The sequence below is a fragment of the Betta splendens genome, chromosome 22, assembly GCF_900634795.4.
Source record: "Betta splendens chromosome 22, fBetSpl5.4, whole genome shotgun sequence".
NCBI classification, from domain to species: Eukaryota; Metazoa; Chordata; class Actinopteri; order Anabantiformes; family Osphronemidae; genus Betta; species Betta splendens.
In genome coordinates this window covers 1753951-1781276 of record NC_040900.2, presented here as the reverse complement: position 1 = coordinate 1781276, position 27326 = coordinate 1753951, and the positions used below count along the sequence as shown (strand labels likewise).

General features: G+C 52.3%; 2 protein-coding genes and 1 pseudogene across 2 annotated transcripts; all 3 read left to right on the top strand.

Annotated features, from left to right (window-relative positions):
- Positions 1-47: 47 nt before the first annotated feature.
- On the top strand, positions 48-5085 carry LOC114848929 (adhesion G-protein coupled receptor G5). Its single transcript, XM_029139850.3, has 17 exons — positions 48-404; positions 545-619; positions 703-744; positions 831-989; positions 1166-1183; positions 1271-1336; positions 1449-1536; positions 1612-1765; positions 1842-1970; positions 2038-2148; positions 2223-2262; positions 2340-2437; positions 2522-2640; positions 2705-2970; positions 3068-3158; positions 3228-3508; positions 3588-5085. The coding sequence occupies exons 1-17, from the start codon at positions 335-337 to the stop codon at positions 3704-3706; spliced, it is 1926 nt and encodes a 641-aa protein (XP_028995683.1). The 5' UTR covers positions 48-334; the 3' UTR covers positions 3707-5085.
- Positions 5086-14024: 8939 nt separating this feature from the next.
- LOC114848931 (cytochrome P450 1B1-like) lies at positions 14025-16623 on the top strand. The gene is made up of 2 exons (XM_041069280.2): positions 14025-15892; positions 15965-16623. The coding sequence occupies exon 1, from the start codon at positions 14287-14289 to the stop codon at positions 15865-15867; it is 1581 nt and encodes a 526-aa protein (XP_040925214.1). The 5' UTR covers positions 14025-14286; the 3' UTR covers positions 15868-15892; positions 15965-16623.
- LOC114848721 (cytochrome P450 1B1-like) lies at positions 16066-18279 on the top strand (annotated as a pseudogene).
- Positions 18280-27326: the final 9047 nt, after the last annotated feature.

Below are 27326 nucleotides of genomic sequence, written 5' to 3'. Positions count from 1 at the left end.
CATATTAATAAGCTCATATTTGAGTAAATGTGGCTTAGTTGTGTAAACTGGTCGGTCAGTGTCTGTTCAGAACAGCAGAACGTTTCAGCTCATATTTGAACGTCTGCCAGTTGTTCAGTGGAACAGGACAGTAACACATACAAAGCACACAATGGTGTGAGAAGAGGCTGCAGATTATTTGCAAGGAAAATCACACAGGAGGTGGATCAGTGGTTTATGTGACAGTAACATGTGACGAGTGGGTCAGTGCAGAAAACCCCTTCATCAGGTACAGACACACAAAGGAGCTCCGGAGGTTACGGACTGTTTCTGCTTTCTCCTTCTGCTCACGGTGATGGATACGAAGCTCCTCTTGGTGTTTGTGAAGCTCCTTCTGCTCTTCGGGCTCAAAGCTCACACAGACGGTGAGTCAGAATTAAAAGTAGATGTTAAAAAGACATTACGTACAGTAGGTAATTTACCAAATACAAATGCTTTATTACTTAATTAGTCTACATAAGACTTTACAGGTTTAGCTAATGAAGTGTTTGTGCTTCGATTTCAGGAGATCAAACATTCATACAATACATTGAAAATACATTATACATTGGCATAAACTGTACTTGTGTTCATCCTTCAGGTAAACATCACTAAAGAAACAAAATAGTCTGAAAACGTAAAGCAGGTTAAGAATAAACACTGGTTTCATTTTTCATGTTTCAGGCTACAATATCAAAATTACTGTCCAGGATAATGAGACAGCAGGTATAAATATTTATTAACATATACTGTACTTGTTTTGTATTGGTCATCAGATATTAACATGAGGTTCTGCTGGTTTGCTGTTATAGTGATCTGTCAGAAAGAACTTCATGACCACAGAGTCCAGATAATTCTTCCTCAAACAAACTTCTCTAGCATCACTCTGGGGAACTTTTTTGACCACGACCTTGTTGTGCTCCTGGACATACAAAGCCGGCATTACCAATGTGTATCAACGACTAGAACAGGTACTTCTCACACACCCTCATCAGGCTAGAGTCCAGAAATGCTGCAGAAGAATCACAGTGAGATGCTGCCCTCTAGTGGTCGGAGAGACCAAACAACGTTTTATCAAAATTGTTTGGTTCAGTGACATTTTTCTTCTTTGAACAAGTCGTCTTATGAATCTTTTCGTGTGTTTCAGGTTACTGCTGGAAAAAGGGTAAATAAATGATGTCTTATGCTCCGTGTTTTATACTTTCAAGCAGCAATAACCTGATTGTGACTGTTTTTTAAAAATCTGTTGAAGGTGACAATTTCACCACACCAGAGATCCCGTGCAATGATATTTCATCTGCTCCGTCTCTTTGCAAAAGTAAAATGATTTGGTTATTTGTAATATTCAAACATAACTTTACCATAATAACATGACTGAACAAAGAACAACCAAATGCGTGTCCGTCCTGTGTTTGTGTTTTGATTTGTAGGTTTCACTGGGGACAGGTCACTCACCTTTGACTCCACGGGTTGTAACACATGTCAGCCCGTAGACTTGGGAAACAGTAATGCTCTACAGTAAGTATTTCAGTTAAGAGGCAGCTTTGTAGCTGTGACAAACTACTGGTAATTATATTTGTGTTTCATTTACAGAAGTACCTTGAATAACCTCATTACCTCCTATAAGGACAAGCTTATTAATACTACGGCAGTGAACATCACAGCAGGAAACATCACAGGAGTGTTGATTCAGCTTCAAAATGCCTCAAATATCAACGTTGGCATTACAAGAAGTGGTGCAACCAAAGTGTGTGACCTGATGGAAACAACAGTGAACGTGGTCAAATCAAGGTTAAACATTCTTCCTATGGTTTTTTCTGTAGATTCTCCAGAGCAACGCCGACACTGCAGGTTTGTTCGTGTCAGTAGAAATCCCAGCAGAAGCCACGACAGCGGCAGAACGTCAGAACAGCAGCGTGGCTGCAGTCGTGCTGTTTCCACACATCGAACGGGTAAAAACGAGGTTCAACCATTTCTGTTTGCTGAAAAACCTGCGTTAATAACCTCAGTTCTCTGCAGCCTCGCAACAGCAGTGTCTATTTCAACAATACAATGCTGGCAATAGAGATGGAAGCAAACATCAGCAACCTGATACAACCTGTGAAGGTTCATTTCAATGACGTGGACAAGGTAAAGAAGCATCAAATGAACTGTGATGGGCTCAGACTGAGGCTCAGGGCACTCACTGCTTTATTCTACCACAGAAGGGAGGAAACGCGTCTTGTGTTTCATGGAACGGAGAAGGTAACGCTTCAGCACTTTAGTGACAGTAAACATCATCATCATCATCGTCATCATCATCATCGTCGCCTTCTCCGTAGCCGGCTCAAACTGGACCGGGGACGGATGCGACCTGGTGGAGCTCAACGGCAGCAGCACATGCGAGTGTCACCATCTCACGTTCTTCGCTCTTCTCATTGTGAGTCGGCGCCGATGGGTCCAGGACCCACTTTCACTCATCCCGCCTGATGCGCTGACGTCTCTCGTCCTCTGTCGCCCCCAGTCGACGCCGCAGAGCATCGGCGCCTCAGACTACACGTCTCTGAGCTACCTCACGTCGGTGGGCTGCGGCCTGTCCATGCTGTTCCTGGCCGTGGGCCTCTTCATGCACGGCCTCATCAGGTGAGTGCACGTTGGCCTCAGGTGGCGGCGCCGCAGGCCTCACTGACCCGGCGCCGCTCCGCAGGAGGGGGAAGGCGAGCCGCGCCGTCCGGGTGCTGATGCAGCTCTTCGTGGCCATGTTCCTGCTGGACCTGTGCTTCCTGGTGAACGAGAGCGTGGCGGGCCTGGGCAGCGCCGGCGCCTGCGTGGCCGCGGCCGCCGCCATGCACTACGCCATGCTGGCCACCGTGTCCTGGTTCCTGGTGCAGGCGCTGCACCTCTACTACAACATGTGGCGCTCGCCCGACGCCGTCAGCCACTACCTGGTCCGACTGAGCGCGCTGGGATGGGGTGAGCGGCGAGCCGGGCCGGGCCGGGCCGGGCCGGGCCGGGCCGGGCCCCGGCGCCTCCGTGCGCTCGGCCCCCGCTAACTGAGCGTTTCCTGCAGGGACGCCGGCCGTGGTGGTGCTGCTGATGCTCATCATGCAGAAGTACGGCCTGCAGGTCCTGGACGTCGAAGGGGGCTCCGCCGCTAAGCTGTAAGTGGCCTCGGCCGCCTGCCGGTCCAGAGAGGTTCTGCTCTGAGCTCCGTGCCCCCCGACCCGCAGGTGCTGGATCCCCGACGCCGCCGTCCAGCAGGGCGTGAACGTGGGCTACTACGCCGTGGTCTTCGTCCTCACGCTGGCCGTGTTCGTGGCCACCGTGCGGCAGCTGCTCCTCTTGCAGACGCGGGCGGAGGAGCCCCAGCGCCGCTCCATCGGCTCCAGGGTGGCGTCGGTGCTGGGCCTGCTGCTGCTGCTGGGCGTCACCTGGGCCGTGGCCTTCTTCAGCTACGGCCCTCTGCTCGTGCCCTCCTACTACATCTTCACCATCCTCAACTCCTTTCAAGGTAGACGCCGCTCCGACGCTCGGGATCCGACGCCTGTGAGTCAGCGTGAGTGAGTGAATCATGAACCCTGTGTTTGCAGGGTTCTTCCTCTTCATCTATTATTACAGGAGCAGCAGGATTATTGTGGACGACAGGCGCTTGAAAGAGAAGAGCGGCTCCACGTGTTCGTCCCAAACAGCCGTGACTCCTCATATTTAAGGCGTTGAGACGTCTGCTTCCTGCGTTTACACCATTCAAACACAAGAGGGCAGCATTTCGTCACACGTCAAGTAGAGCCTCCGTTGAACCAGGAGCTGCGTTTCTTCTAAGAAGTTGCTCATTGTTTCTGACTTTCCTCCACATGAAATGACTCATGCTCCTGAAGTTGTTCATTTTTATTTCTTCCAAAACCCGAGTCGAGAACCAGGAGGAGCAGGATGGAGGTCAAGGTCCTGTCAGCAGAGCGTCTCTGGCCTCTGGTCGGATGTTGGTCATCTCCATCTGCGTTCATCTCAGCCTCATGTCATCTCCACTGTCAGCGCTGTGTTTCTGCAGCTTATTACTGAGCGAAGGAGGAATGAGCTCATTGATGCCTGAGGTCACGAGGGCACGAAGCCCCCATGAGTTAGTGTTAGGGTCTGTCTGTCTGTCTGTCTGTCTGTCTGTCTGTCTGTCTGTCTGTCTGTCTGTCTGTCTGTCTGTCTGTATGCAGGTGTTTCTAGGCTTCAGTGTGTGAGTAGCTGCTATCACATCCAAACCTGTAGTTAGAGGCGGTTTAACACTTCCTGTCCTTCATTTCATGTGAGGTTTCATCTAATAAACGTCTTGATGTGCCGTTGCTGCTGCTTCCTTTTCTCTGCAGACCTGTTTGTCTGAACAGCGTCATCGCTGCCTCGCTACCTGTGTGACGTCACACGAATCCAAGCGGTGCCGATGGAGGTGGAGGGTTCCGCTGACACCACGCGAGCTTCCCACGCAGAGATAATGGTTGGGAATGAGGTTTCCCGCTTTGCTCAGAGCGTAAATCCCAGCGTCGGCTGTTCGTGCGGAGCTCCTCGGGAACGGCATCAATCTAGATGATTTCAAAATGAGAAGGATGAAGAATGTCCAATTTTCACGCCATCCCATAAAACTGTCTGTGAAAATGTGGCCGCTCCAATAAAATCTGAACATGTGTAGATGTTTCCTTTAGTCAAGGGAAACTGAGAAAGCACTTTTAATTGCTCGCGGCCCTGAAACACATGTACATTAGTGGCTTGGACACACACGTTGGCCCGCGACGCCTCATTTTTCTGAAAACACTGTGACGCTGAGACCAGCGCCGTTACATCAGCTGTTACATCAGCCGAGCAAATAAACAGGCCCTGGATCAGCGCACGGCTGCTGCCGATGGGGATCGTTAGGCCCCAACAGGACGTTAATAACAATAAGGGCGACGTTAATAATCACAGCTTTGGTTCTGGAGCCTTCAGGAGGAATGATCAAATATACCTTCTCAATGAAGTGCAGCTCAAGCTTTATTCTGCTCACCCGCGTTGTGGGTTGAGTTGCACTTCTTCACAGTCTCCGCTCTCCTGTTTCATGAATCCTCAGCGTGATTTATTTGCCAGCACTAACTGCTCGTGAAAGCCGATGTGGACCGGGCCCTTTGCAGCGTCTGCTGTTTCAGGTCCAGGCAGCGCTCGCGTGACAGCGGAGTGGGGGAGCGCTCGGCATGCGCCCCCCCCCCCCCTCACTTCCTCGCGTGTCACGCCGCGGACCCCCCCTCTGAGCGGTGCCGCTGATGGAGGCGAGGGCCCACAGTTAAGTGTGGAGATTTACGACGCCGGCTGAAGCCAGTCGCACAGCGAGGCCTCTTCCTGGAGCAGAGCGAGCAGAAGGGGGAACTCCCCCAGGTGCCTGTGAGGTCGATGACCCCCACTTTGAAAACAACACGCCGCCGCGTTGACTGAGCAGATGCTGGAGACGCGGGCTCAGCGGCCGAGTGGGACGAGCCCTGGTTTGGTGGAGGTCCGTCTACGTCTGTCATCAGATGGAGGAGAGGGGAAGAGGGTCCGACCCCCATCGCAGGCTTCTCACGACATGTGACGCAGGCAGGAAGGATGGAGTCACGTAACGGGGCTCCTTTGTCTCCTCATCATCACACACAAGTCCATATTTACAGACTGTCTCCAGAGGAGAAGACGAACACGTGGAACAACAATTAAAGCACCGGCGAAGTAACGTTCAGGCGCAGCAAAAAAAGTGTGTATTTCACAGTTGTAGCGGACTGAAATCTAGAGAACGTTAAAAGGACGTGATTAATCTAGTCTGTGATGCTGCAGCTTCTCGACGTTCAAGCAGGATTTATTAGATCCCGTAAGTACCGGTCGGTCTGCACACTTTAAAGACGGACGGGCTCCGTTTAGAAGCCTGGATTCACTCACGCTGGGCCCAAACTTCACACTCGGCGGCGCTGCGGTATTTGCTTCACACAAATGCTGCAGGAGTTCACAGCAGCAGATTTACTGCTGCCGAGGAAATGGGCCCTTGGTTCTGATCCAGCTGATAAGCGTAGGCCCGACTCAATTCAACTTCAGCCTGGTGGAGTGACTGGTTGGAGTCCACAGGCAGCGGCACATCCGTCCCCTGATGTGAGTAAATAGAGGAGCAGCGCTTGAAGCCCGTCCTCATCAGAACCTGTTTGCATTTGGGTTAGTGGCGCTTTAATGGCAGAGACCACCAGAAGCGCTCGTTTCCTGGAAGGTTGCTTGTGTTTGTCATTCATGGAAGTCTCAGTCTCAGGATGTGGCTCCTCAATATGTGGAGACGCCGAGCTCTCACCAACCACAGTTTGGTCTTGATGAGGTGTCATTTGGAGCCAGTATATCTTTCTTAACATTGTGTCCATTAAGTGAAAGCAATGAAAGAGGCTTTTACCACTGGGATACAGAAATCCATCAGTAATAATGTGTTAAATGCTCTTGGACCGAGGAGCCGGAGGACATGCGGGTTCACACAGACCTCCACATACAGGTAGATGTCAACACAGACCTCCACACAGAGCTCCACACAGACCTTCACACAGACATCCACACAGACCTCCATAAACAGGTAGATGTCCACACAGATGTCCACATAGACGTCCACACAGACCTCCACATACAGGTAGACGTCCACACAGATGTCCACATAGATGTCCACACAGACGTCCACACAGACGTCCACACAGACCTTCACACAGACCTCCACACAGACCTCCACATACAGGTAGATTTCCACAATGACCTCCACACAGACCTCCACATACAGGTAGACATCCACACAGATGTCCACTTAGACGTCCACACAGACCTCGACACAGATGTCTACACAGACCTCCACATACAGGTAGATGTCCACACAGACCTCCACACAGACGTCCACACAGACCTTCACACAGACATCCACACAGACCTCCATAAACAGGTAGACGTCCACACAGATGTCCACATAGACGTCCACACAGACGTCCACACAGACCTCCACATACAGGTAGACGTCCACACAGATGTCCACACAGACTTCCTTACAGATGTCCACACAGACCTCCACACAGACGTCCACACAGACCTTCACACAGACATCCACACAGACCTCCATAAACAGGTAGACGTCCACACAGATGTCCACATAGACGTCCACACAGACGTCCACACAGACCTCCACATACAGGTAGACGTCCACACAGACGTCCACACAGACTTCCTTACAGACATCCACACAGACGTCCACACAGACATCCACACAGACTTCCTTACAGATGTCCACACAGACCTCCACACAGACGTTCGTCCAGCGGCTTCATCTGGAACCTGCAGCTTCCTCCTCAGTCCTCACTGAAACCGATGACTTTCCTGGCCGTAACGCTGTGCTGTGGTCGTTTATGACGCTGTAGAGTTGTGTTAATGACGGCACACTAAAAACTGTGCAGAGTTCAATTAGCTCACACTACACACATGCAGGGCAAGAATGCGTGAGGCGCTGTTTACGCTGGTTCTTCATCTGTTTGTTCACGTAGATGTTGGTGCATTTGAACCTAAAGGCTCCACTCACAGCTACGACCTCCACATCAGGACTCAAATAAACGAAACCTATGCATCCCTGTTCCCCTGAGCTTTCACTGGGTTGATCTGTGGGAACAGTTGGACCTCCACCCGTCTCTCCTGTTATGTCTCTCCTCCACCCGTCTCTCCTGTTATGTCTCCCCTCCACCCGTCTCTCCTCCACCCTGTCTCTCCTCCACCCGTCTCTCTTTCACCCGTTCCTCCTGTTCTGTCTCTCCTCCACCCGTCTCTCCTCCACCCGTCCCTCCTGTTCTGTCTCTCCTCCACCCGTCTCTCCTGTTATGTCTCCCCTCCACCCGTCTCTCCTCCACCCTGTCTCTCCTCCACCCGTCTCTCTTTCACCCGTTCCTCCTGTTCTGTCTCTCCTCCACCCGTCTCTCCTCCACCCGTCTCTCCTCCACCCGTCTCTCCATGGCGACAGCGAGGGTGAACTCTCCGTGACCCTGTGCATGTCATTCCTCAAAGGCAGTTACAGTGGCATATTTCCCTTTGACCAGACACAGGGGTCACAAACACCAGTACGCGGCTAGCACAACACCAGGCGCACGCAAAGCCGAGCTGCTCGCCCCCCCACCCCCTCCTCCCCCACGCCTCCATCAACACCTCCAGCTCTGAGGGACGAGTCCTCCCACTGAATGTGCCTTTACACAAGCGGCCGGCCAAAGCAAATAAAGCAGCAACATGGCAGCTAACGAGGGCATAAACATGGCTGGGGGGGGGGGGGGGGGGGGGGGGGGGTCTGGGAGGCTCCAGGAGTGACAGAGGGAGGGATGTTGTCACGCAAAGAAAACAAGCCCAGCGAGAGCAGCCAGCCTTCTCACGCAGGGGCCCAGACATGTGTCTTGTCATGCAAACACCCGCCCCGTCGCCCCAAATTAGGGCCGACAGATGTAATAACGTGAATGAGCAGCCGCGGCCGAGGAGAGAAGCGCGTCGGACCTCAGAGGCTTAAAAGGCTTTTACAGAGCAATCCCGGCCTCAGCGGACAGAGCTGGGTCGGTCCCACTCTGGTTGGAGCGGCGCCCGCTTCACATCCCAGACTTTACGTTTGGGATGTTGTAACGGAACTTTTGTTCCAAATGAAAATGCTCTAAACTCATGAGGATGTGGAGAAGTGACACAAATGAAACTGTTGGACAATTACAGGTTTTCATCTTTATTTAGTGGCAGCTGTTCATCTGGTCAGGAGGGAGCACAGGTGGTGCAGATGTGAGAACGTGGAGAACATGACGCTGGAGGAACCTCCACCAGTCTGTGTCCAGAACCCGGCGCCTTCGTGACTGAAGATCATCACCATCAGAATCCAGTCTCTCTCACATTCAGTGAGCGTCGCGTCGGTAGAATCTACGTCCGTGTTAGTTTAGACACCAGACGTCTATTAGTCCTCTAAGTGTTTACATTCCCCTGTAAATGGCTGCGGCTGCAGCAGAACCCACCGTATATAGACACGGTGCAGCGAGCGGAGCGCGACTTGTCCCTCACGTAAACACAGGAGACAAACGGAACACATCCATCCGTTCCTGACGCTACATTAAAGACGCGGTGACGTCAGAGCTTCAGGACGTAAACAGCTGCGACGCGTGCAGACGACTGCGGCTGCGCAGACGGTTCCTATGGGCCGGAGCCGCTTCCTGCAGCCTCCACAAAAAGCACCAGGAACCAAGAGGCCACTTCCATGAAGCTACACATTTATATTATTATTATTTATATTATTTTCGTTCAGATCCAGTGAAGGTCTGAGGCTTCGAAGCGTCAGGCATCACGTCTGGTTTTCCAGTCTAACTGAACTTCTGGCAATTTGAGGGCAGGTGTAGATGAATGGAGGCAGATGAGACCATTCAAAGGAAAAGGTAACGGAGGCGTCAGGAGCATGAAAACCAACCAGCATCGGACCAGAACAGAGGCCGACGAACCGGGACTAATCAGGACCAACACCTGTGATCTGGAGACATTTAGGCGGATCTGAGTGAAGCCTCGCGGAGCTGAGGACAACGCGTGACCTCGTCCGTCCCACTGCTCATCAGCACAAGTGGAGCAGCGACGTGGGGGAACCCGACCGCTCACTGACCCAGTGGGTTTTCAGGGTCCTGAAGCGCTGAACTGCTCAAGTGGAATTTATGGAGGTGCAAACGAGAGGGAATCACACAACATTATCCGCTCAATTACACAATGAGAAGAGCAACCCGCTGCTAGCGTCCATCCTGGACATAATGTTCAGCGCGCCTGTGGCTGCGCTGCCGGTGCCCTCGGCCCAACACACGCAGGGAGCCGGGCCGGGACCGAGTCCAGAGAGTCCCGAGAGAGAGGGGCTCATCAATACGTGAGGCGCTCAAGGGACGCGGGGCAAACGGGGTCACTGTGCTGCATTCAGGGGCCAAAGCCTTCAGGCCTCCGGCATCAAACGCTCCTCAGTCGTTACTCGGTACAAAGCGTCCTTTGGGGCCGTTGGGGAGAACTGTAACAGGAAGTAAAAAGGGAAGGCGTGAGGTTTGTGTTGCAGCCTGTGAAATCATCATCGGCACAGCGCGTTCACCTGCAGGCGTGTTTGTTTGCTTCGTGGCTTTTGTATATTGAGAACAGTTGCGCTGCGGAATCTACGAGTGACATGAAACCCAATCGCGCCTCCTCAGTCGTTGGATGAGCTGCAGAAAAGGTTCACAGACTCAAGTTGTCTTTCCAATTTGCAGCGGCACAAGGACTCGCTCCATGTGCAAGCCATTTATTTTCTGAGGACTCCATGAAAAACAATACGTTAAGTCATGCGGCAAGAGCGTTTTAAAAAGTGCAGCTCAATTAATGATGTGAAGTCCAACCGCGGCCAACTTCTCGCAGCAGCATTTACGGTAATGGAAGCAGACGAGGTAATTAGCACACGTTGGTGTCGAGCTGGAATGAGGCGTTCACGGAGCAGCGTCCGCGCGCCTTAACGCACCTGGTGCCGCGTTCACGTCCTGATTAAACGGCCCGGAGCTGCCGCCGTCACCAACGACGCTCCACCGAGTCAGAGTTAAAGCCGAGAAGGAGCGAAACAACAGAGCGGATTCATGCACAGCCCACATCATTTTCCAAAATTACATGGATGGTTGGGCCATAAAACGCAGCGAGAGTGAAAGTTCAAAGTAAAAATGCGCGTGGCGTGTCTGCAGAAATGTTTCAGAACATTCAGTTTTGTTTGCACCGCGTCGCCGCCGCCGCGGCGCGCGGCGCTTACGCAACGCGCCGCTGCTTAAAGGCGCTTCGCTTCGAGGTGGAGATGCGTCTCCGGTGAGCGCACGCGGTCGCGGGGTCGTCTGGAAGCCATTTGCGCGCCCGCTTCTCATTTTAATCTGCCAGTGGAGCCCCTCTCCCCCTCTCCCCCCTCGCCCCCCTGGAAGCCGGAGTTCACTGACCGAGCTCCGCGCACGCCAGGCCGGCGTGGCACGCAAGCTCATCCCGCTCCGCATGCGAGAATCCTACCGAATATGCCTGAACGCTACATAATACATGGCTCCGCTCCTGCGCGCTGCACTGAGTGGAAATCCATCACGCAGGGCGCGCACAGTGAAGGGGAAAAACGCCCAGTGTGAGCGGAGCAGGGAGGGAGACGCGTTATTCTAAGAAGCTGCTTTATTAAAAATAGAAGACCTGGGTTCATCTGCAGGAGCCGCGTCTTCTCTGACCTGAAACCTGTGACGTAACTGCATCTCAGTCAAACTCCTGCAGCAAATGAGGAAGTTTGTTTTTATAAACAACGTCAAGATTCTGAATGAAATGATTTTGTGCCCGTGTTTCTAACGTTGAATCCGGCGGACGCCGCAGCCTCTGCTCGCTCCGCGTCTGTTGCGGGTCCGTGGGTGCAGCATGTGCAGCGTGGGTGGTCGCGCGCTCAGACCCGACCCCGGAACACAACCACACGATGGCTGCACTGCGTGCGAGAAATGTTGTTGTAAGGTTGAAAGTCTGAGTCCGCGTCTCCGTGGTTCGACCGAGGCCCTAAATCACCCTCCATCACGTCCCACACGTCAGACGCCAATTCCTGGAAACAGGTTTTCTTTCGTGTGACCCACATCTGCATGAACACATTTACACGCTCGCTCGTAGGTTAATTAAACGCGCTTTTCGGGACTTTTGTCCACTTGGGGGCAGCAACACGTGACCTGCCTGTTCACAGGGACACGGCAAACCGTGCTCCCACGAGCAAAGACAGAGCACCAGAGCTTTTAGAGCTTTTGTTAACACAATGCTTTAATTACTGCACATTTTCCCAGATCTGTTCCTCTGAATGCGTTTGTTTGACGCTGACCTCAGATCTGATCGGCGTGGGGCTGAAACTCGTCCTTCTGATCCGGACGCGTCTTTTTGTGCCATTTCCCCTCATACTTGGTGCTGTGTGGTCTGGCCAGTGAAGCTAACTGGTCTGACTGGCGATGTCCACTGGTTACCTCCCCAGACGGCACCAGCCCAGAGGAGCTTTTACTGGTTGGTTTACTGGACTCGTTGGTTGTTTTTGACTTCTCCGTCTTCAAGCCTTAAAAGCCTTGTTCCAGGACTCTAATTCTCTGTGCTCTGCTCGCAGTCCCGCCAGCTCCCCCACTGCCTGTTGGACCCCTGGTTCTGCCTCCCCCCCCCGCCTCACACCCAGACCCCCACCCCCCGACCCCTCTTCCTTCCTCCCTGTCAGTGCTGTGCGTGACAGTAGCTCACTGAGAAGTGGAAATGAGACTAGTAAACAATGATTAGCTCCAGAGCCGGCGCGGCCTCTCTGCTATTGGTCCGTCTCCACACAGCGAGTGCATGACAGGCAGCGCCCCCCCCCCCCAAGAACCGCCCCCAGAGTCAACACGGGGTCAGGGCCAAGCCTTCACAGCCGGCTACGAAGGGGCAATCACGGGCAAACACGGCAGCCACACGCAAAATGCACACATGACACCCCACCAGCTGCCCCCCACCCCCACCCCCACACGTACACGCCACAGCTCCCACCACCGCTCGCTCAGCCACGAACCTGGCTCTAATTAGAGCGATGGGGATGCGAGTGGCCACATGTGTGTGATGGGACTCGGACGAGGAGGGAGAGGAGGTGGTGTGTGTGTGTGTGTGTGGGGGGGGGGGGGGGGGGGGGCTATAGCACTGGAGGAGAGAAGAGACAGCCCAGCGTATTCAGACTGCTGCTATGTCTCTGGTTAACCATGAATCATTCTGGGCTTTGCTGCTCAGCCGCACCACGAATCTCAAGACAAACAGCGTTCAGGCTCCGCTCTCGGCAGCTGTAAAGTGCAGTTTAACGGCCGTTGCTGTGAAGGAGTGACACACAGCACCTAATGAAGTCCCACTTACTGCCGGTTCAGACCTGGGATTTATCAGCTGATTAAAGCAGAGTGTGACCACTGTAACTTAATAAAGCCGTTTCCGTTCAGACCTTAAAGAGACGCCGTCGCTGAAACGTCCACGAAGGAACACGAGGACGGAGACTGTTGGACGTGAGCGAACGAACGCCCTCTTATCACACGTCTAATCATTTAAATATCGTTTTTACTTCTTCTTCCTCTGAACCAGCAGCTGCTGCAGATGACAGCAGCCTATTTGCATTCTGTCTAAATTAGTTCAGAAAGTTTTAGTACTTTCAATTACCTCCCTGCAAAAATAAATGTCACAGCTGGTGAGAAAACAAGAGATTTTGTCTTTCACACAGAGAAAAAGGAATATTTAAATGCATCAATCTTTCTCTAAAACAAAATGAGAACTGCTGTGTTTTGTTTCAAATAACCCAGAAACTAATGCAAGATTTAATATTTAATGATGCTTACACAAAAAATGTTGTGCTGCTTGTTTTGAGTCCACTTGTTCTGCATGAATAATTTTGGTGTAAAGAAGTCGTTTTTTATTTTATTATAAAAGTAGTTTATTAAATACTTAAACGCAGCTGCAGCTCATCTCCTCTTTGTGTTAAGTAATTCATTCGTTCCTTGAATTAATTTAAAGATAATTAAATAAAAACATTTACAATAAATGATTATTCTGTGGTTAAGGTACTTTTTTAAAAAACACTAAAACAACAAATTACTGGAGAATTATTTGAAAGTGCAACACACGGTTTTAATAAATAGAACTTTTGCATTAAAGCGCCGAGGACGCCCTGATCCTGGTTCCGTTCAGTGTCTCTGCACGAGAAGCGTCTAATTGGTGCAAAGCAGAGTTTTACGCGCAGGAATACACTGACTTTGCGTCTGAATGAGACAATTACGTCGCGGCTATAAATGAAAACACAGTTGCGGCTTGTTTAAACAGAATCTATAAAGTCAGTTTAGTTGGACAAACCGTGTGCAAACACTTTTTATCTCACGCCCGTCGAGTCTCCTGCGGCCAAACTCAGAAAACGCGCAAACTCTGCCGATCTTCACTGAATAAAACCGAGCGGTTGCGGAGGATCGTAGTTGCGCGCCCGTTCGCCGCTCGCCCGGTTCCTTCTGCGCCTCAGCTGCGATAATGTAGTAAGTGGTGCGAGGCGACCACGAGGGGAGGAGTATGAGTTCTCCTGAGCCCTGCCCACCAGCTGCAAACATATAAGACGCTGCGACGAAGGACGATCACACACCTTAAGTCCCAAATCCTCATGAAAAGACTAAAGACTCAGAACCAACCTTCACCCACATTTCACCTATTTTAGCTTTTTTCAGCATTTTCTCAACATTCTCCCTGTTCTGGACTCAAGAAGCAGCTTTCCCCCTTGAGGCCATGGCTCAGCTGGACTCGGAGTTTGCCGTGGAGGGCAGCAGCGTCTCCAGGGAGTGGAGCGGGCAGGTCCAGCCGGCGCTGGTGGCCACCTTCGTGTTCCTCTTCTGCCTGGAGGCGTGTCTGTGGGTGCGGAACCTGCGGCTGAAGCGGCGGCTGCCGGGCCCCTTCGCGTGGCCGCTGGTGGGCAACGTCATGCAGCTGGGCCACATGCCCCACATCACCCTGGCCCGGCTGGCCAAGAAGTACGGCAGCGTGTACCAGATCCGGCTGGGCCGCAGCGACATCGTGGTTCTGAACGGGGAGCGGGCCATCCGCCAGGCGCTCATAGAGCGCGGCGCCGACTTCGCCGGCAGACCGGACTTCGCCTCCTTCCAGCAGATCTCGGGCGGCCGGAGCCTGACCTTCACCAGTTACAGCCAGCAGTGGAAGGCGCACAAGAAGCTGGCCCAGTCCACGCTGCGCGCCTTCTCCTCCGCCAACACGCGCACCCAGCGGGCCTTCGAGCAGCACGTCACCGGCGAGGCCGTGGAGCTGGTGCAGGTGTTCCTGCGCCGCGGCGCCGACGGCCGCTGCTTCAACCCGGCGCACGACTTCACCGTGTCGGCCGCCAACATCATGTGCGCGCTGTGCTTCGGCGCCCGCTACGGACACGACGACGCCGAGTTCAGAGCGCTGCTCAAGAGGATCGAGAGGTTCGGCGAGACCGTCGGCGCCGGCAGCCTGGTGGACGTCATGCCCTGGCTCCAGTCCTTCCCCAACCCGGTCCGCAGCGGCTACGAGAACTTCAAAAACCTCAACGAAGAGTTTTTCGCCTTCGTGTCCAGTAAAGTGGGGCAGCACCGCGAGACCTTCGACCCAGACGTGACCCGCGACATGAGCGACGCCATCATCCACCGGATCGAGCACGACAAGGACAGCGGCCTGAGCGCAGAGTTCGTGGAGGCCACGGTCGCGGACCTGATCGGCGCCGGGCAGGACACCGTGTCCACCGTCCTGCAGTGGATCGTCCTGCTGCTGGTCAAACACCCCGACGTCCAGGCCCAGCTCCACCAGCTGCTGGACCGCGTGGTGGGTCCGGACCGGCTGCCGTCGCTGGAGGACCGGCGCCGCCTGCCGTACCTGGACGCCTTCATCTACGAGGCCATGCGCTTCACCAGCTTCGTCCCCGTCACCATCCCCCACTCCACCACCGCCGACGTCAGCGTGGAGGGGCTGCGCATCCCCAAGGACACCGTGGTCTTCATCAACCAGTGGTCCGTCAACCACGACCCGCTCAAGTGGAGGGACCCGCACGTCTTCGACCCCTCGCGCTTCCTGGACGCCAGCGGGGCGCTGGACAGGGACGCGGCCGGCGGCGTGATGATCTTCTCCACGGGGCGGCGGCGCTGCGCGGGCCACCAGGTGGCCCGCGTCATGGTCTTCCTGTTCACCGCCGTGCTGCTGCACCAGTGCCGCTTGGAGGGCGACCCGCGCGAGCCGCCGCGCCTGGACTGCTCCTACGGGCTGAGCCTGAAGCCGGTCCACATCAGCGTGGGCGCCCGGCTGAGGGGGAAGCTGCTCGGCCCGGTGTCGCCGGCGTGAGCGCGTTCAGCGGTGACGGAGCAAAGTGAGTGCCGTCAAGACAACATATTTAACAGTGATATTTAACAGATATAGTAGCCGTCTGTTTTACTAACAGTGTGGATGCAGGAGGCAGAGGACTGGAGCCTGTGGACTGTTCCAGGTTCTGAGACTTCACTAAAAATACTTGATCTGATTCTGTACATAACTGAGTGAGTGATGCACGTACGTGCGCACGTTCACGCCGACGTCCGTCTGACGTGAAGAAGAAACGCGCGGTCAGTTAACGAGAAGTCTGAGTATATTCAAGCCTTGCTTTGTACAGCAGTTATGCATTTTAATAGTGTCTCATTTCAGCTGCGATAATAAATGCTGTGTATTTCACTATCTACTGTACTCAATCATATGGACACATTAACCATGAAGCTGATGTGAGACCACGGAGCATCACAGACGTCCTGCTCGTCCCCAGCGCGACAACGCACATGTGCAGCAAATTTCCTTCACTCATGAGACGTTCTCCAAGCATGTTTGTTTACAAAGTAGCGTGTTCAAAGCTACGCGGCCGCCGCTGCAGCCTGATGTCACAGCGTGTGTGTGTGTGTGTGTGTGTGTGTGTGTGTGTGTGTGTGTGTGTGTGTGTGTGTGTGTGTGTGTGTGTGTGTGTGTGCGTGTGCGTGTCATGGCAACAAATGAAAGTCAGCCGGCCTCCGACGCTTCATACGCTGGAAAATAAGCTACAGTATGTTTGAAATGAATAAAGTGAACTCCTCAGAGTGTCTGTTTCATTCTTAATGCAAAAACAGAGTATGATGCTGAAATGTCTCATTACATTAATCATTAATCAAAAATAGAAACATTAACCTCTTTGAATTTAACAAAAACCAAAGCTGAGGCAGAAAGAAAAGATTCTATTCAATTAATATTTCAATTCAGACCAGAGTACTGTTTCAAACCATTTTCATGCATTCAACAATATGTGACCTTAGCATAATGGGCTAAATATTTATACTACATTTTATGGAGCATGATAAATTGTAAACAGTTATTATTTAAAGGTCTGTTTTGTTTAAAAAAAACAATCACATGCAAATGTTTAAAAACAGCCAATCAGCTCCAGCCACTGCCCACTACTCCCAGTATAAACCACACCCATGTGTCCATCAGCACCCACTCTACATCCAGTCCATTAGACTTAATGACAAACGCCCTCCACTGGTTGCGTGCGTCAGTCTAGGCCTGGTTCACTCACAGGGGACGTTCCTGGAGCGAGGCCTGCGGACAAACTGGGAGAACTGGGAGAACGATAACAGAACGCCAGCGAGGCTGAACCCTCCCACAGCACAGACACACACGAGCCCAGCGTCACAGTCAGTCACCTGAAGACGCACGGCGCCGCTTCACGTCTGAGGAGGAAGCGTGAGTTACGCTTTGGCTGCTTTATATATTATTTTATACAGTTGTAGTTAAATAGGAGCTTAGGTGAGACCCGATCGGGTGCGTTCCCTTTCAAACCGTTACCTAGACACATTGTGTCGGGTGGGAGGGGTTTGACCTTCTCCAGCTCCAGCGAGGAGTGCACGTGCACAGGAAGCTGGCCCAGTGCACGCTCAGAACCTTCTGCTCCGCCAGCGTTCGCATCGGGAGGACCTTCGAGCAGCAGAAGCTGCAGAGCAGGTGGAGACGTTCCTCAGGCTCAGCTCTGACGGACGCCACTTCAGCTGCCGCTAACGTGATCTGCGCGCTGTGCTACGCGTACGACGACGCCGGGTTCCGAGCCCTGATAAAAAACACCAGGTGACGGTCGGCGCCGGCAGCTTGGTGGACGTGATGCCGTGGCTCCAGTTCTTCCCAAACCCAGGCCTCAGCCAAGACTACTTTAGGTTTGTCCAGAGCAAAGTGGAGGAGCACAGAGCGACCTTTGACCCCGACGTGACACGAGACCTGGGTTGACCGCAGACCCAGCCAGAACCCACCCTGCTCGGCGCCGGGCTGGACAACGTGGCGACGGCGCTCCACTGGATCATCCTCCTACTGGTGAAACACCCCCAGATCCAGAGCGAGCTCCAGCAGCTGCTGGACCGGGTGGTCGGGCCCGACAGGCTGCCCTCCAGCGCCGACAGGAGCGAGCCGGACAGCGGGTAAAAGAACTCTCCTTAAACTCCTCTTACGGAGCGACACTGACGCCTGTAGGATTTAAGGATTTAACAAACGCAGGAGAGAATGAGAGCGAGGAATGGGGTCGACTGTAAATCATGAGGTTTGAACCTCTGCTGACATTTGAATTACAGGACTGGTTTGTGTTCTAAATGTCCATTCATTAGCAGCATCCTGATCACGTCAATGGGGAGGATGTGAGTCATATGTAAAGTCAACTAAGCCTCAACACATCTGTACTGACTCCACATGTAAGAACAATGAACGGACTCCATTAAAGCGGCAAGAAGCCACAGTTCAATAAATCTGTCTGCTTATTAACTGTTAACCCATCATTGTGATAATGATGTTAATGAAGCTGGCTCCCGTTTAATAATGAATAACACGCAGTCTGACCTCTACTGAGTCGGTATCAGTTCACCGAGGTCAAAGCGACAACAATAGACTGTGATGTCGTCTCTGTGGCTGTGAAACATTAATTCAGCTCAGGTCTCAGATCCATATTTAATCTCTCCCTCATCAATATTTAACGTAGGCTGAGCCGAACCTTTGACTGCGGCGTGTTTGTTTTTCACATTCAGCCGAGTCAGCGTTATCTCGTTGTACCGCCTCCAACACTCGTCTGTTAAACTGTTTCTTCACTTCTTCACTGGGAGACGTTTTAATATAAGTTTGTCATAATACGCAGGTTTCAAGCTTTTAAGCAGCTTTTAAAGGAATTTCTTTTTTCTGTGTGACTTGTTTACATCAGGCTCAAACCCACAAGTGTTCAGCACATAAATATTATTTTAAATGTAAGTTAACAGGCTGTAACACTTCCAGCCCCTCCTCACCCATGGGAGAGCTGCATACTTTTGTCTGCTCACCCGGAGGGAGGACCGACCCAGCGATCTGCCCCGTTTCCATCCACTCCTTTGACCTAGAGACACCAGCTCGCCGCTCCACGGTCTCCGGCCTCGGGTCACTCCTGTAAAGTAAACAGTTCACAGGCTGCACGTACGGAGCCGGAGACAGGCCTGCAGACGGACCTGCAGCCAGACCTGCAGCCGACTGCAGCCGACTCTGCAGACGGACCTGCAGCCGACTGCAGCCGGACCTGCAGCCGACTGCAGCCGGACCTGCAGCCGACTGCAGCCGGACCTGCAGCCGGACCTGCAGCCGGACCTGCAGTCACGGCTCAGGTGACCACACAGTCAGACACAGTGAGGCTGAATCACTGAATCAGGCAAACGCTTTCCTGTTCGCTAGCATCATCCAGTGGAACACAGCGAGGCATTCTGTCCGAGCGCTGGCTTGGAACGGCCTCACTCAGTCTTTCCTGTAACGCCACAATCACCACTAACTGAGCTCAGAATGAAGAGCAGGAGCGAACGTCTTCCTCTGAACGGCAGCTTGTGGAAAAACCGAGCTCATCTCCAGTTCATTCACAGCCTCTCAGGTCATTTCACTCCAATTCGTGACTGGAGCTTTAATAATCACCACCACGTCTGTCAGGGATCATTGGGATTGGGTCTAATTCATTCCAAAGGTTTTGTGATGATCTGTTTGTTAGCTTGAGAATATTTCCTATGCACAATTATGTCACAGACATAAACACTGAGCAGCACTTGTAATAATGTTCCAATTGACATTATAATCAAGACGTGCAACCTTAGAGCGGAGCATCCTGCTGCAGACGCCAGTGACCGGTCCACGCGTGTGAACTGACCTTTCCCAATAAACAATGACCCAATTCATGGCCGGCGCTCCCTGTTTTGTCTGCGCTGGGATTGATTTAAACCGACACAACGCGCAGCTCCATCAGCTGCTTTTCCTACAGCGCACAATTATTGGGATTATTTGCAGTCGTATTAACCTGATGCCTGGAAACAGTCACGCTGAAATATAAAAACCAGGCAGCTCTGACTTGACTTATTAAACGGTGACGTTCTCCAGGGAACTGAGACGCTGTGAAGTGGCAGCAGAACGTGTTCTCACCAGCCTCGTTCTCCAGCGTCTCAACAGCTGCACTTCCTCACGTTTTATTATGAATTTGGCAAAAGCTCCCTCTTCATTTGCCAGAACCTAGAAAGCAAATCTAACTACAATAGTTTGTCCACAAACTGCTCATGATCGTGGATCCGTTCTGCTGGAGTTCTGTCAGCGTCTTCTCCAGTGGGAACCAACCACTGGCACCACTGCAGCGCAACCCAGACTGGAAGCAAGAAGCACAGAGAGCAACGATCTGCTCTGAGGAGAAGATGGAGATCTTCTCTGCAGCCAAATAGAAGCGTCGGACAGACAAAGCATCAATGTGTTCTTCACAACCTGCCTCCAGTTTTCTGTCTGAAGCAAATGTAGTCAGCTGTGAATTATCCTTGTACTGTTCGCCGTGCTCTGCCTAAAAACGCTGGAACCTCCTGTCAAACGAGCAGAGGCCCTCTCCTTCCATCCTCTCGTCCATCCCTCCTTTCATACCTCCTCTATCCTTCCTTCCATCCCTCCTTTCATACCTCCTCTATCCTTCCTTCCATCCCTCCTTTCATACCTTCTCCATCCTTCCTTCCATCCCTCCTTTCATACCTCCTCCATCCTTCCTTTCATACCTCCTTTCATACCTCCTCCAGCCTTCCTTTCATACCTCCTTTCATACCTCCTCCTTCCTTCCTTTCATACCTCCTTTCATACCTCCTCCTTCCGTCTTTCCATCTCTCCTTCCATTCCTTCTTCCATCCCTCCTTCCACCCACCCTATCTTTCATACCTCCTCCATCCTTCCTTCCATCCCTCCTTTCATACCTCCTCCAGCCTTCCTTTCATACCTCCTTTCATACCTCCTCCATCCTTCCTTCCATCCCTCCTTTCATACCTCCTCCTTCCTTCCTTTCATACCTCCTTTCATACCTCCTTCTTCCTTCTTTCCATCTCTCCTTCCATTCATTCTTCCATCCCTCCTTTCACCCTATCTTTCATACCTCCTCCATCCTTTCTTCCATCCCTCCTCCCGTCTCTCCTTCCATCCTGTGTTTTCACGCCATCCCACTTCAAGCCCTCGTCTTGGCAGCGCTTCACGCCAGACCAAAACAATTCAGCAGTAAGTTATTTGTGTTGGTAGGGATTGGCTTTCAGTTGTTTTTGCGTTCTGGTTTTGTAGTGGGCTCTGATTGCCTGTCAGAGCTGCAGCTGACCCTCTGCAGAAACCCAAACCCTGTGAAGACTTGGAACCATCCACTGGAGCGAAGGAGTTTCAGTTCCTAAATGACCAGACACATATTTTGTGTTGTGCATCATATCAAGATGAGAATATTTCAGGCCGCGTGCGTGTTTTAACGCAGGACTCCCTCTCTGTGCTTTTTTAAAGCTGAGACGATGGTTTTGGTTGATGGTGCATTTTACCTGCGCAGACGCACGCTTTCCGTCCCACTAACAGAGTGTTGCTCTGAATCCGTTCCCTCTGGGGCTTCTCTTGCTTTAACTCTTTTGATCTTCGAGTGTCAGACGGCCAAACGTTGCATAAGCGCCTCTTCCTGCAACACATGAAGCTGGAAGTGAAGCCCAGCACTTTGATCAGGGGCAAACAGGATCCATTCACTTCACCGGCTGGGACACACACAGGCTTCACTGACATTCAGTCAGATGCGCATCCAACAGTTCCCACAAAGCAGATGTCCACAGGATGTCAAGTGTGTGCGAGCTGGAGCTCCGTCAGCGCGGCTTGTTTTTTTCATCACCATCAGCTGCTCTGCAGGACAACACATCCGGTGGATCCTGTCGGGGAATCCACCAGCAAACAGAACGAGGCCCCGGAAGACGGCGTGAGCCGGAGCGGAGGTTGGGCTCACACACAATAACACACGGGGGATTACGGCACTTATGGAGACTCAGACCCACACCAGGAACAACAGAGGTCACGTTTAGAGAGCTCACGAGGGGTCATGGAGTCGCGTCCACTCAGCTTCCACAAATAAATTCATCTGAGCTGCTTCCAGGGGTTTTCAGCAGAGCGAATGCGTGGAGGAAGAGGTGCAGAGCCTGACTTCATGCTGCGCCTCAGCCTGGTGAGCTCATGGCGTTACGTAAGGCAGCGGAGCCGTGCCAGAACCAGACGGGCTGCATTCAGGTGCCCGCCACCGCCAGCAACACAAATGTTCAGCCGCAGGAGAGCTGACGACAGCCGACGACACCACTCCATCTGTGGAACCACATCGGACTTCAAATACAATTAGATGTTCGTGCAAATCCTTGCCTCCTGCACAAAGCTCCTACCAGCGAAATGGCTTTCAAAATATGGGATCCTGATTTCGTTAGATGAAGATGAATGAGTTGATGGAGGATTAATTATGGCTTTGCTGAAGGAGAGTATATTGCTCAAATAAAGGAAGACATCTGGTGACAGTGAGAAACCTTATACCCGAACGCGTTCAGACCAGAGTCCAAGAAGCTGATTGACGAAGAGCGGAGATAAATGACAGGAAGTTTCTGATCAAAACAGCTTCAACATGTCTCTGCTTTGAGTCTGATCTTTGGGAAACAGCAGATTCAGGGGGCGTTTGTCTTCTGTCAGTAACCTGGCATTTGTGGAATCAGGAGAAGGAGCTCTGCCATAAACGACTGCCAGCATCGGGTTTCTCCTTGCGCTCGGAGTCGGACTTGCCTTCGTCAGGCCTCACCTTCTCCTGTGACGAGGACTGCGCCGTCGTGAGGAAGAAGCCCCCAGTCAGCGTCCACGGGAGAGGGGGAGGGGGGGGTGTCTGCTCCAACTCTGCAGAATGGAATCACACAGCGGAGGAGAAGCCATTAAGCTAGTCCTGGACTTTGGCTGACTCCCCCACCTTCACAGCCCCCCCCCCCCCCCCCCCCCCCACACACACACACACACACTCACACTCACACACACACTCACACACACACACACACACACACACAGACACTCACTCACCCCCCCCCCCCCCCCCACCCCCCCCCCCCCCCCCGCTCCCTCGGCTGCCAGGAACCAAGACGTATGCGCTCGCTGCAGAGAGGTTTCCAAGGTAGCGCTTCTGCCTCTGCCAGCAACAATAAGACGCCCCCCACCGCCCCCATCGACCCCCCGTCCCCGTCCCTCTGCATCGCCCTGGACACGGAGCTGCCAGGAGCCGCCGCCAACAGCTACACTGCCGTGTCCTCCTGCTGCTCTGGGTCTGAGGGAGCAGAGACAGACCACCGGACGCATTGGTTGTGAGCAGCTGGACTGAAATGTTAAAGATGCAGCCAGAGGCCTGAGTTCAGATCTGACAAACACTGACGGCCAACGACATGCAGATAGACACACACACACACACACACACACACACACACACACACACACACACACACACACACACACACACACACACAAATTCAAAATTCTGGCAGGAACTGGAACCATAACAATGAAATGAACTCCAGTCCAAACCCGAGTCCGACTTAACACTTTTCAAAATGATGACCCTTGCTAATTTTAGATGATATTAGTTTATTGTTTTTGGAGAATGTGACCATCGTGGAGATCGAGTCTTAAAAACTGATTATGGCTGCGATCGTAATGAGACGTCCACGCGTCTGCTGGCATTGAACCTCCTCCACTGTGACCAGCTCAGCGTTACCTTCTACAGCGAACGAGCGTCAGCTATGGAGCAGATTCTGAGTCGTGGACAGATCTGGGTGCTCAGTGATGTAATGATCCATCTGCCGTCAGGTCCGTGTCGTGAGAGCAGCAGCGGAGAAAACACGGCGTCAGCGGCTAGAATCACCTGCACAAACGGGACGGTGCCAGAACTATTCTTATCAGCCCCATTTCCTGTCAGAGTCAGAGTGACTTTGTGGTTGTTGTGCGTCTCTAGTTGTTTTGTACATTTATCTTTCTGGCGTCTTCTGTGTCGTTGTGGTTGTCTTATTTTAGTTTGTTGTTGTTTGCATCTCTTTGTGGTCCCTTTGTAGTTGTTTTGTACCTTTTAGCTGAAGATCTCAGTCACTTGTCTTTACTCACGTTTAACCTCGTCTGGGTCCGGATGGACTGGACCGGCCGTTTATCACAGGCCCACACACAGTGGACAGACAGTGGGCCGGTCCCGCTCACCCTGCAGCCGCGTCCTCCTCCACCAGCACCAGACCCGAGCCGGACCCGGGGACCGGAGAGAGGAGAAATAAACACAAGGCCAGGAAAGAACAGCATCAATGACACACAATACAATGTCATTAAATACATAAACAAATGTCATTCTCTGATACTTATGGCGGACGATGATGACAGAATGATAACAGGAGAGGCTTTTCACCGCTCGATCACTCAGACGTGGTCGAATGTCACTTAAATGGAGAAAACAGTTAAATCAACATAGAGCAAAAGCTTTCGTCCCATAATGCATCCGGCTCTCTGGCTGCGGCAGCCGAATCATGAAGCATGTGTGGTCTGGGTGGTTTGAATAGCATGATAGTGATGTTAACCATCGTCCTGTGGCCTTATTAAAAACAAGAGCAACGACTTTTATGAAACACTCATCGTGTTCTCACTCACACACGCATCAAGTCAAATAAGAGACGCTCAGGTTCCCATGAAACACAAACCACGAGTGCAGAGGAGTTTGGACCTTCCTCTAGAACCTCAGTCTGACACTGAGTTGACAGTCAGACCACCAGGACGGACGGAGATCAGCAGCTTCAGGTGAAGCTCAGCCTCAAGGAGCGACTGAGGCTCCGTGAAGCTGCAACAGGGCGTAAAACAGGAGGCCAACGCTGCGTCTGCAGCCACATCTCTAATTAGAACTGCTGCATCGTGAGGAGCAGCTGAAGCCCTGCACAAATAAAAGCTGCAACAATTAGTATCGTTACCGACAGAGACCGAATGCAGGAAGAGCGGCGTGAGGAGAAGCTGATGGTAAACAGTGTTACGGTAAATGTTCTGCTGAGTGGATCCAGCAGCCAAAGCTCACATTTGCTAACGCTTAGAAGTCAACATAAAAAGCTTTTGTTACGATTCAAACGATTAACAGCTCACAGATTTTAGGTTTAATTTTATATGTAATCAAAGTGAGATTTCTGTGGTTTCAGGTTTTACTTCATATCCCCAGTAATAAAGCAGAAACCCCTCTAACCGGCGCTAACTGGACTTCAGCTGGAGTGGAGTGAGGCGATGTGGGGTGTGAGGAGAACCAGATTCATCCTGAGCAGCACATTTCTGGGAATCGCACACGCTCGTGCTGTGATTGGAAATGAGGAAGACATTTGTTTAGCACCGGGAGTGTTAATTTGTCAGAGTGCAAATTGCATGTAAGCAGAGCTCGTTTCTCAGCAAGCCAAGTCCAGCACGCATGGGAAAAGCCCGCGCGGCACCGATGGAGTCGCGAAGGGCCCGGACATTCATCACTGCACGTCAAAACATCCCAAACGGAGGCCGACGTGGACGCCGCTGACGGGAGGCTGGCCTCAGGCCCGACTCTGAGCCCAAACAGCTCCTCAGCAAGTGCTGCTGCTCATCATACGTATTATCGGTCAAAACAGAAGCTCGTCTTCACGAAGTTGCTGCGGATGAGTCTCATTCATTGTGACGGGACAGGAAGCAGATAAGCTCCCACGTGTCACGTTCTGAGACCTCGGCTCAGGACTGAACGGAGGAACCTCAGGGGCAGCGACAGTGATGAACGCACAGTGTGAAGCACTGAGACTCCAGAGCGACCGGACGACACAGTCTGTGCAGAGCTGGGAAACGGCCAAAACCAACGGCCCACGGGTTCAAAGCGAGGGGAGGCAGTAGGTCCTGACGAGGGCGGGCCAACGGCCCAGAGCGGAGCCGGGGCCGGTCAGGTTCTGGTCCGGTTCTGGTCCCACAGCAGCACAGAGCCACCTGTTTAATGGAGCTCAACGTCCACAAGCTCACGACCTCCTGGACCTCCTGGACCTGCTGGAGGTCACGGAGGTCACGGAGGGAGCGGTTCCGTAACAGAGAGCAGGTCCGGCGAGCGGACCCAAACGCTAAGAGCAGAACGCTGACATCACATCACAAATGTGTCCAGAAGAGTCGCAGCATCTGACATGCACGTGTTCACGCAGCTAAACCCGTTTGGATGTGCGGCTTCGCGGGCCCAAGTAGCCGCCGGTCCCATAGAGACGCATCCGTCCCTGATGTCTGAGTGTCGGACACGAACGCTCGCTGGCTCCAAGCCACAGAGGACGAGGCGCCACCGGCCTCGCGCTCCCTGCAAACGCACTGACTTTCTCCCCGTTTCTGGGAGGAAATGATTCATCAGGCCGCGGCCCAGGATCGCTCTCACAGGGAACGAGCAGCAGCCGCTCCTCCTTTGGATCCGCACCGAGGGAGGACGGGAAGACGCCTGGAATGAGGGAGGCTGAGGGAGGAGGGGGAGGGGGGGGGGGGGGGGGGGGGAGGCTCTGTGGCTCCGAGTCAACGGCACAACTGCTCCCAGACAAGCTCATCCTTCCTGGAACACAGTGATCGCAGGTCATCTTGAACACATTTCTGTGCGTCGCTGCAGCGTCTTGTCTCCGCTCACATCGCTTCACTGTGGTTCCGTTTAGGAATAAACCGGAGCAGATATGGAACCGCATGACATTTACAGCTTCTTTCTCGAGCGCCTTGTTGATTTGTCATCAGGAATCTGGTTGCTAACGCGTCCGTCCCACGGCGGTCCCTGGTTTCCTGACCTTTGACCTCCGTCATCCTCCGTGTTTGGGTGGAGATCGATGTTGAACAGCTGCACAATCCTTGATATGAAACACATACATTTCAACAGTTTTAAGCCAAAAATGAAGATTAGTATTATTATGCTATTGATGAATATTACATACATATTACAATAACACTAGTAAATAATGCTCCGATCCTTTGCTAAAATGAAGATGACGCCTTGAATCAAGATGAGGACGTTTTGACTTAGGTGGAATGCTGCGTGGACTAAACTAAGGCAACGGGAGGAAGGTGAAGAAGTGGGGGCGTGTGTGTGTGTGTGTGTGTGTGTGTGTGTTTGTGTGTGCGTGTGTGCGTGTGTGCGTGTGTGCGTGTGTGTTTACTTGTACTTGCATCAAAGTGAGAACCAAAAAAACGTATTTTCCCACCAAAGTCGGGTCATTTTGACATTTTGTGCGTGTGTGTGGATCTCGTGCTTTTGAAGCTCATAATGAGGAATTAGATAAGCGTCTGAGCTGTTGGTGTGTCACAACCACACTACATTTAGAAATGTGACTTTCAGATTCATTCATCATCTCAGATTTTCGAAGAATTTCCACTCCATAATTGCAGCTGCTTTTAAACCTCAACGTGTCAAATGGTCTGAATCCAGATGCATTTCCTTCACTGACTCGAAGCCAAGA

What these genes read in the sequence shown, in the direction of transcription:
- LOC114848929 (XM_029139850.3), top strand. Translation starts at nt 335, where the DNA reads ATGGATACGAAGCTCCTCTTGGTGTTTGTGAAGCTCCTTCTGCTCTTC. An exon ending in CCAGGATAATGAGACAGCAG is followed by an intron (nt 745 to 830) that starts GTATAAATATTT and finishes TTGCTGTTATAG; the next exon opens with TGATCTGTCAGAAAGAACTT. An exon ending in TGTTTCATGGAACGGAGAAG is followed by an intron (nt 2,263 to 2,339) that starts GTAACGCTTCAG and finishes CCTTCTCCGTAG; the next exon opens with CCGGCTCAAACTGGACCGGG.
- LOC114848931 (XM_041069280.2), top strand. Translation starts at nt 14,287, where the DNA reads ATGGCTCAGCTGGACTCGGAGTTTGCCGTGGAGGGCAGCAGCGTCTCC.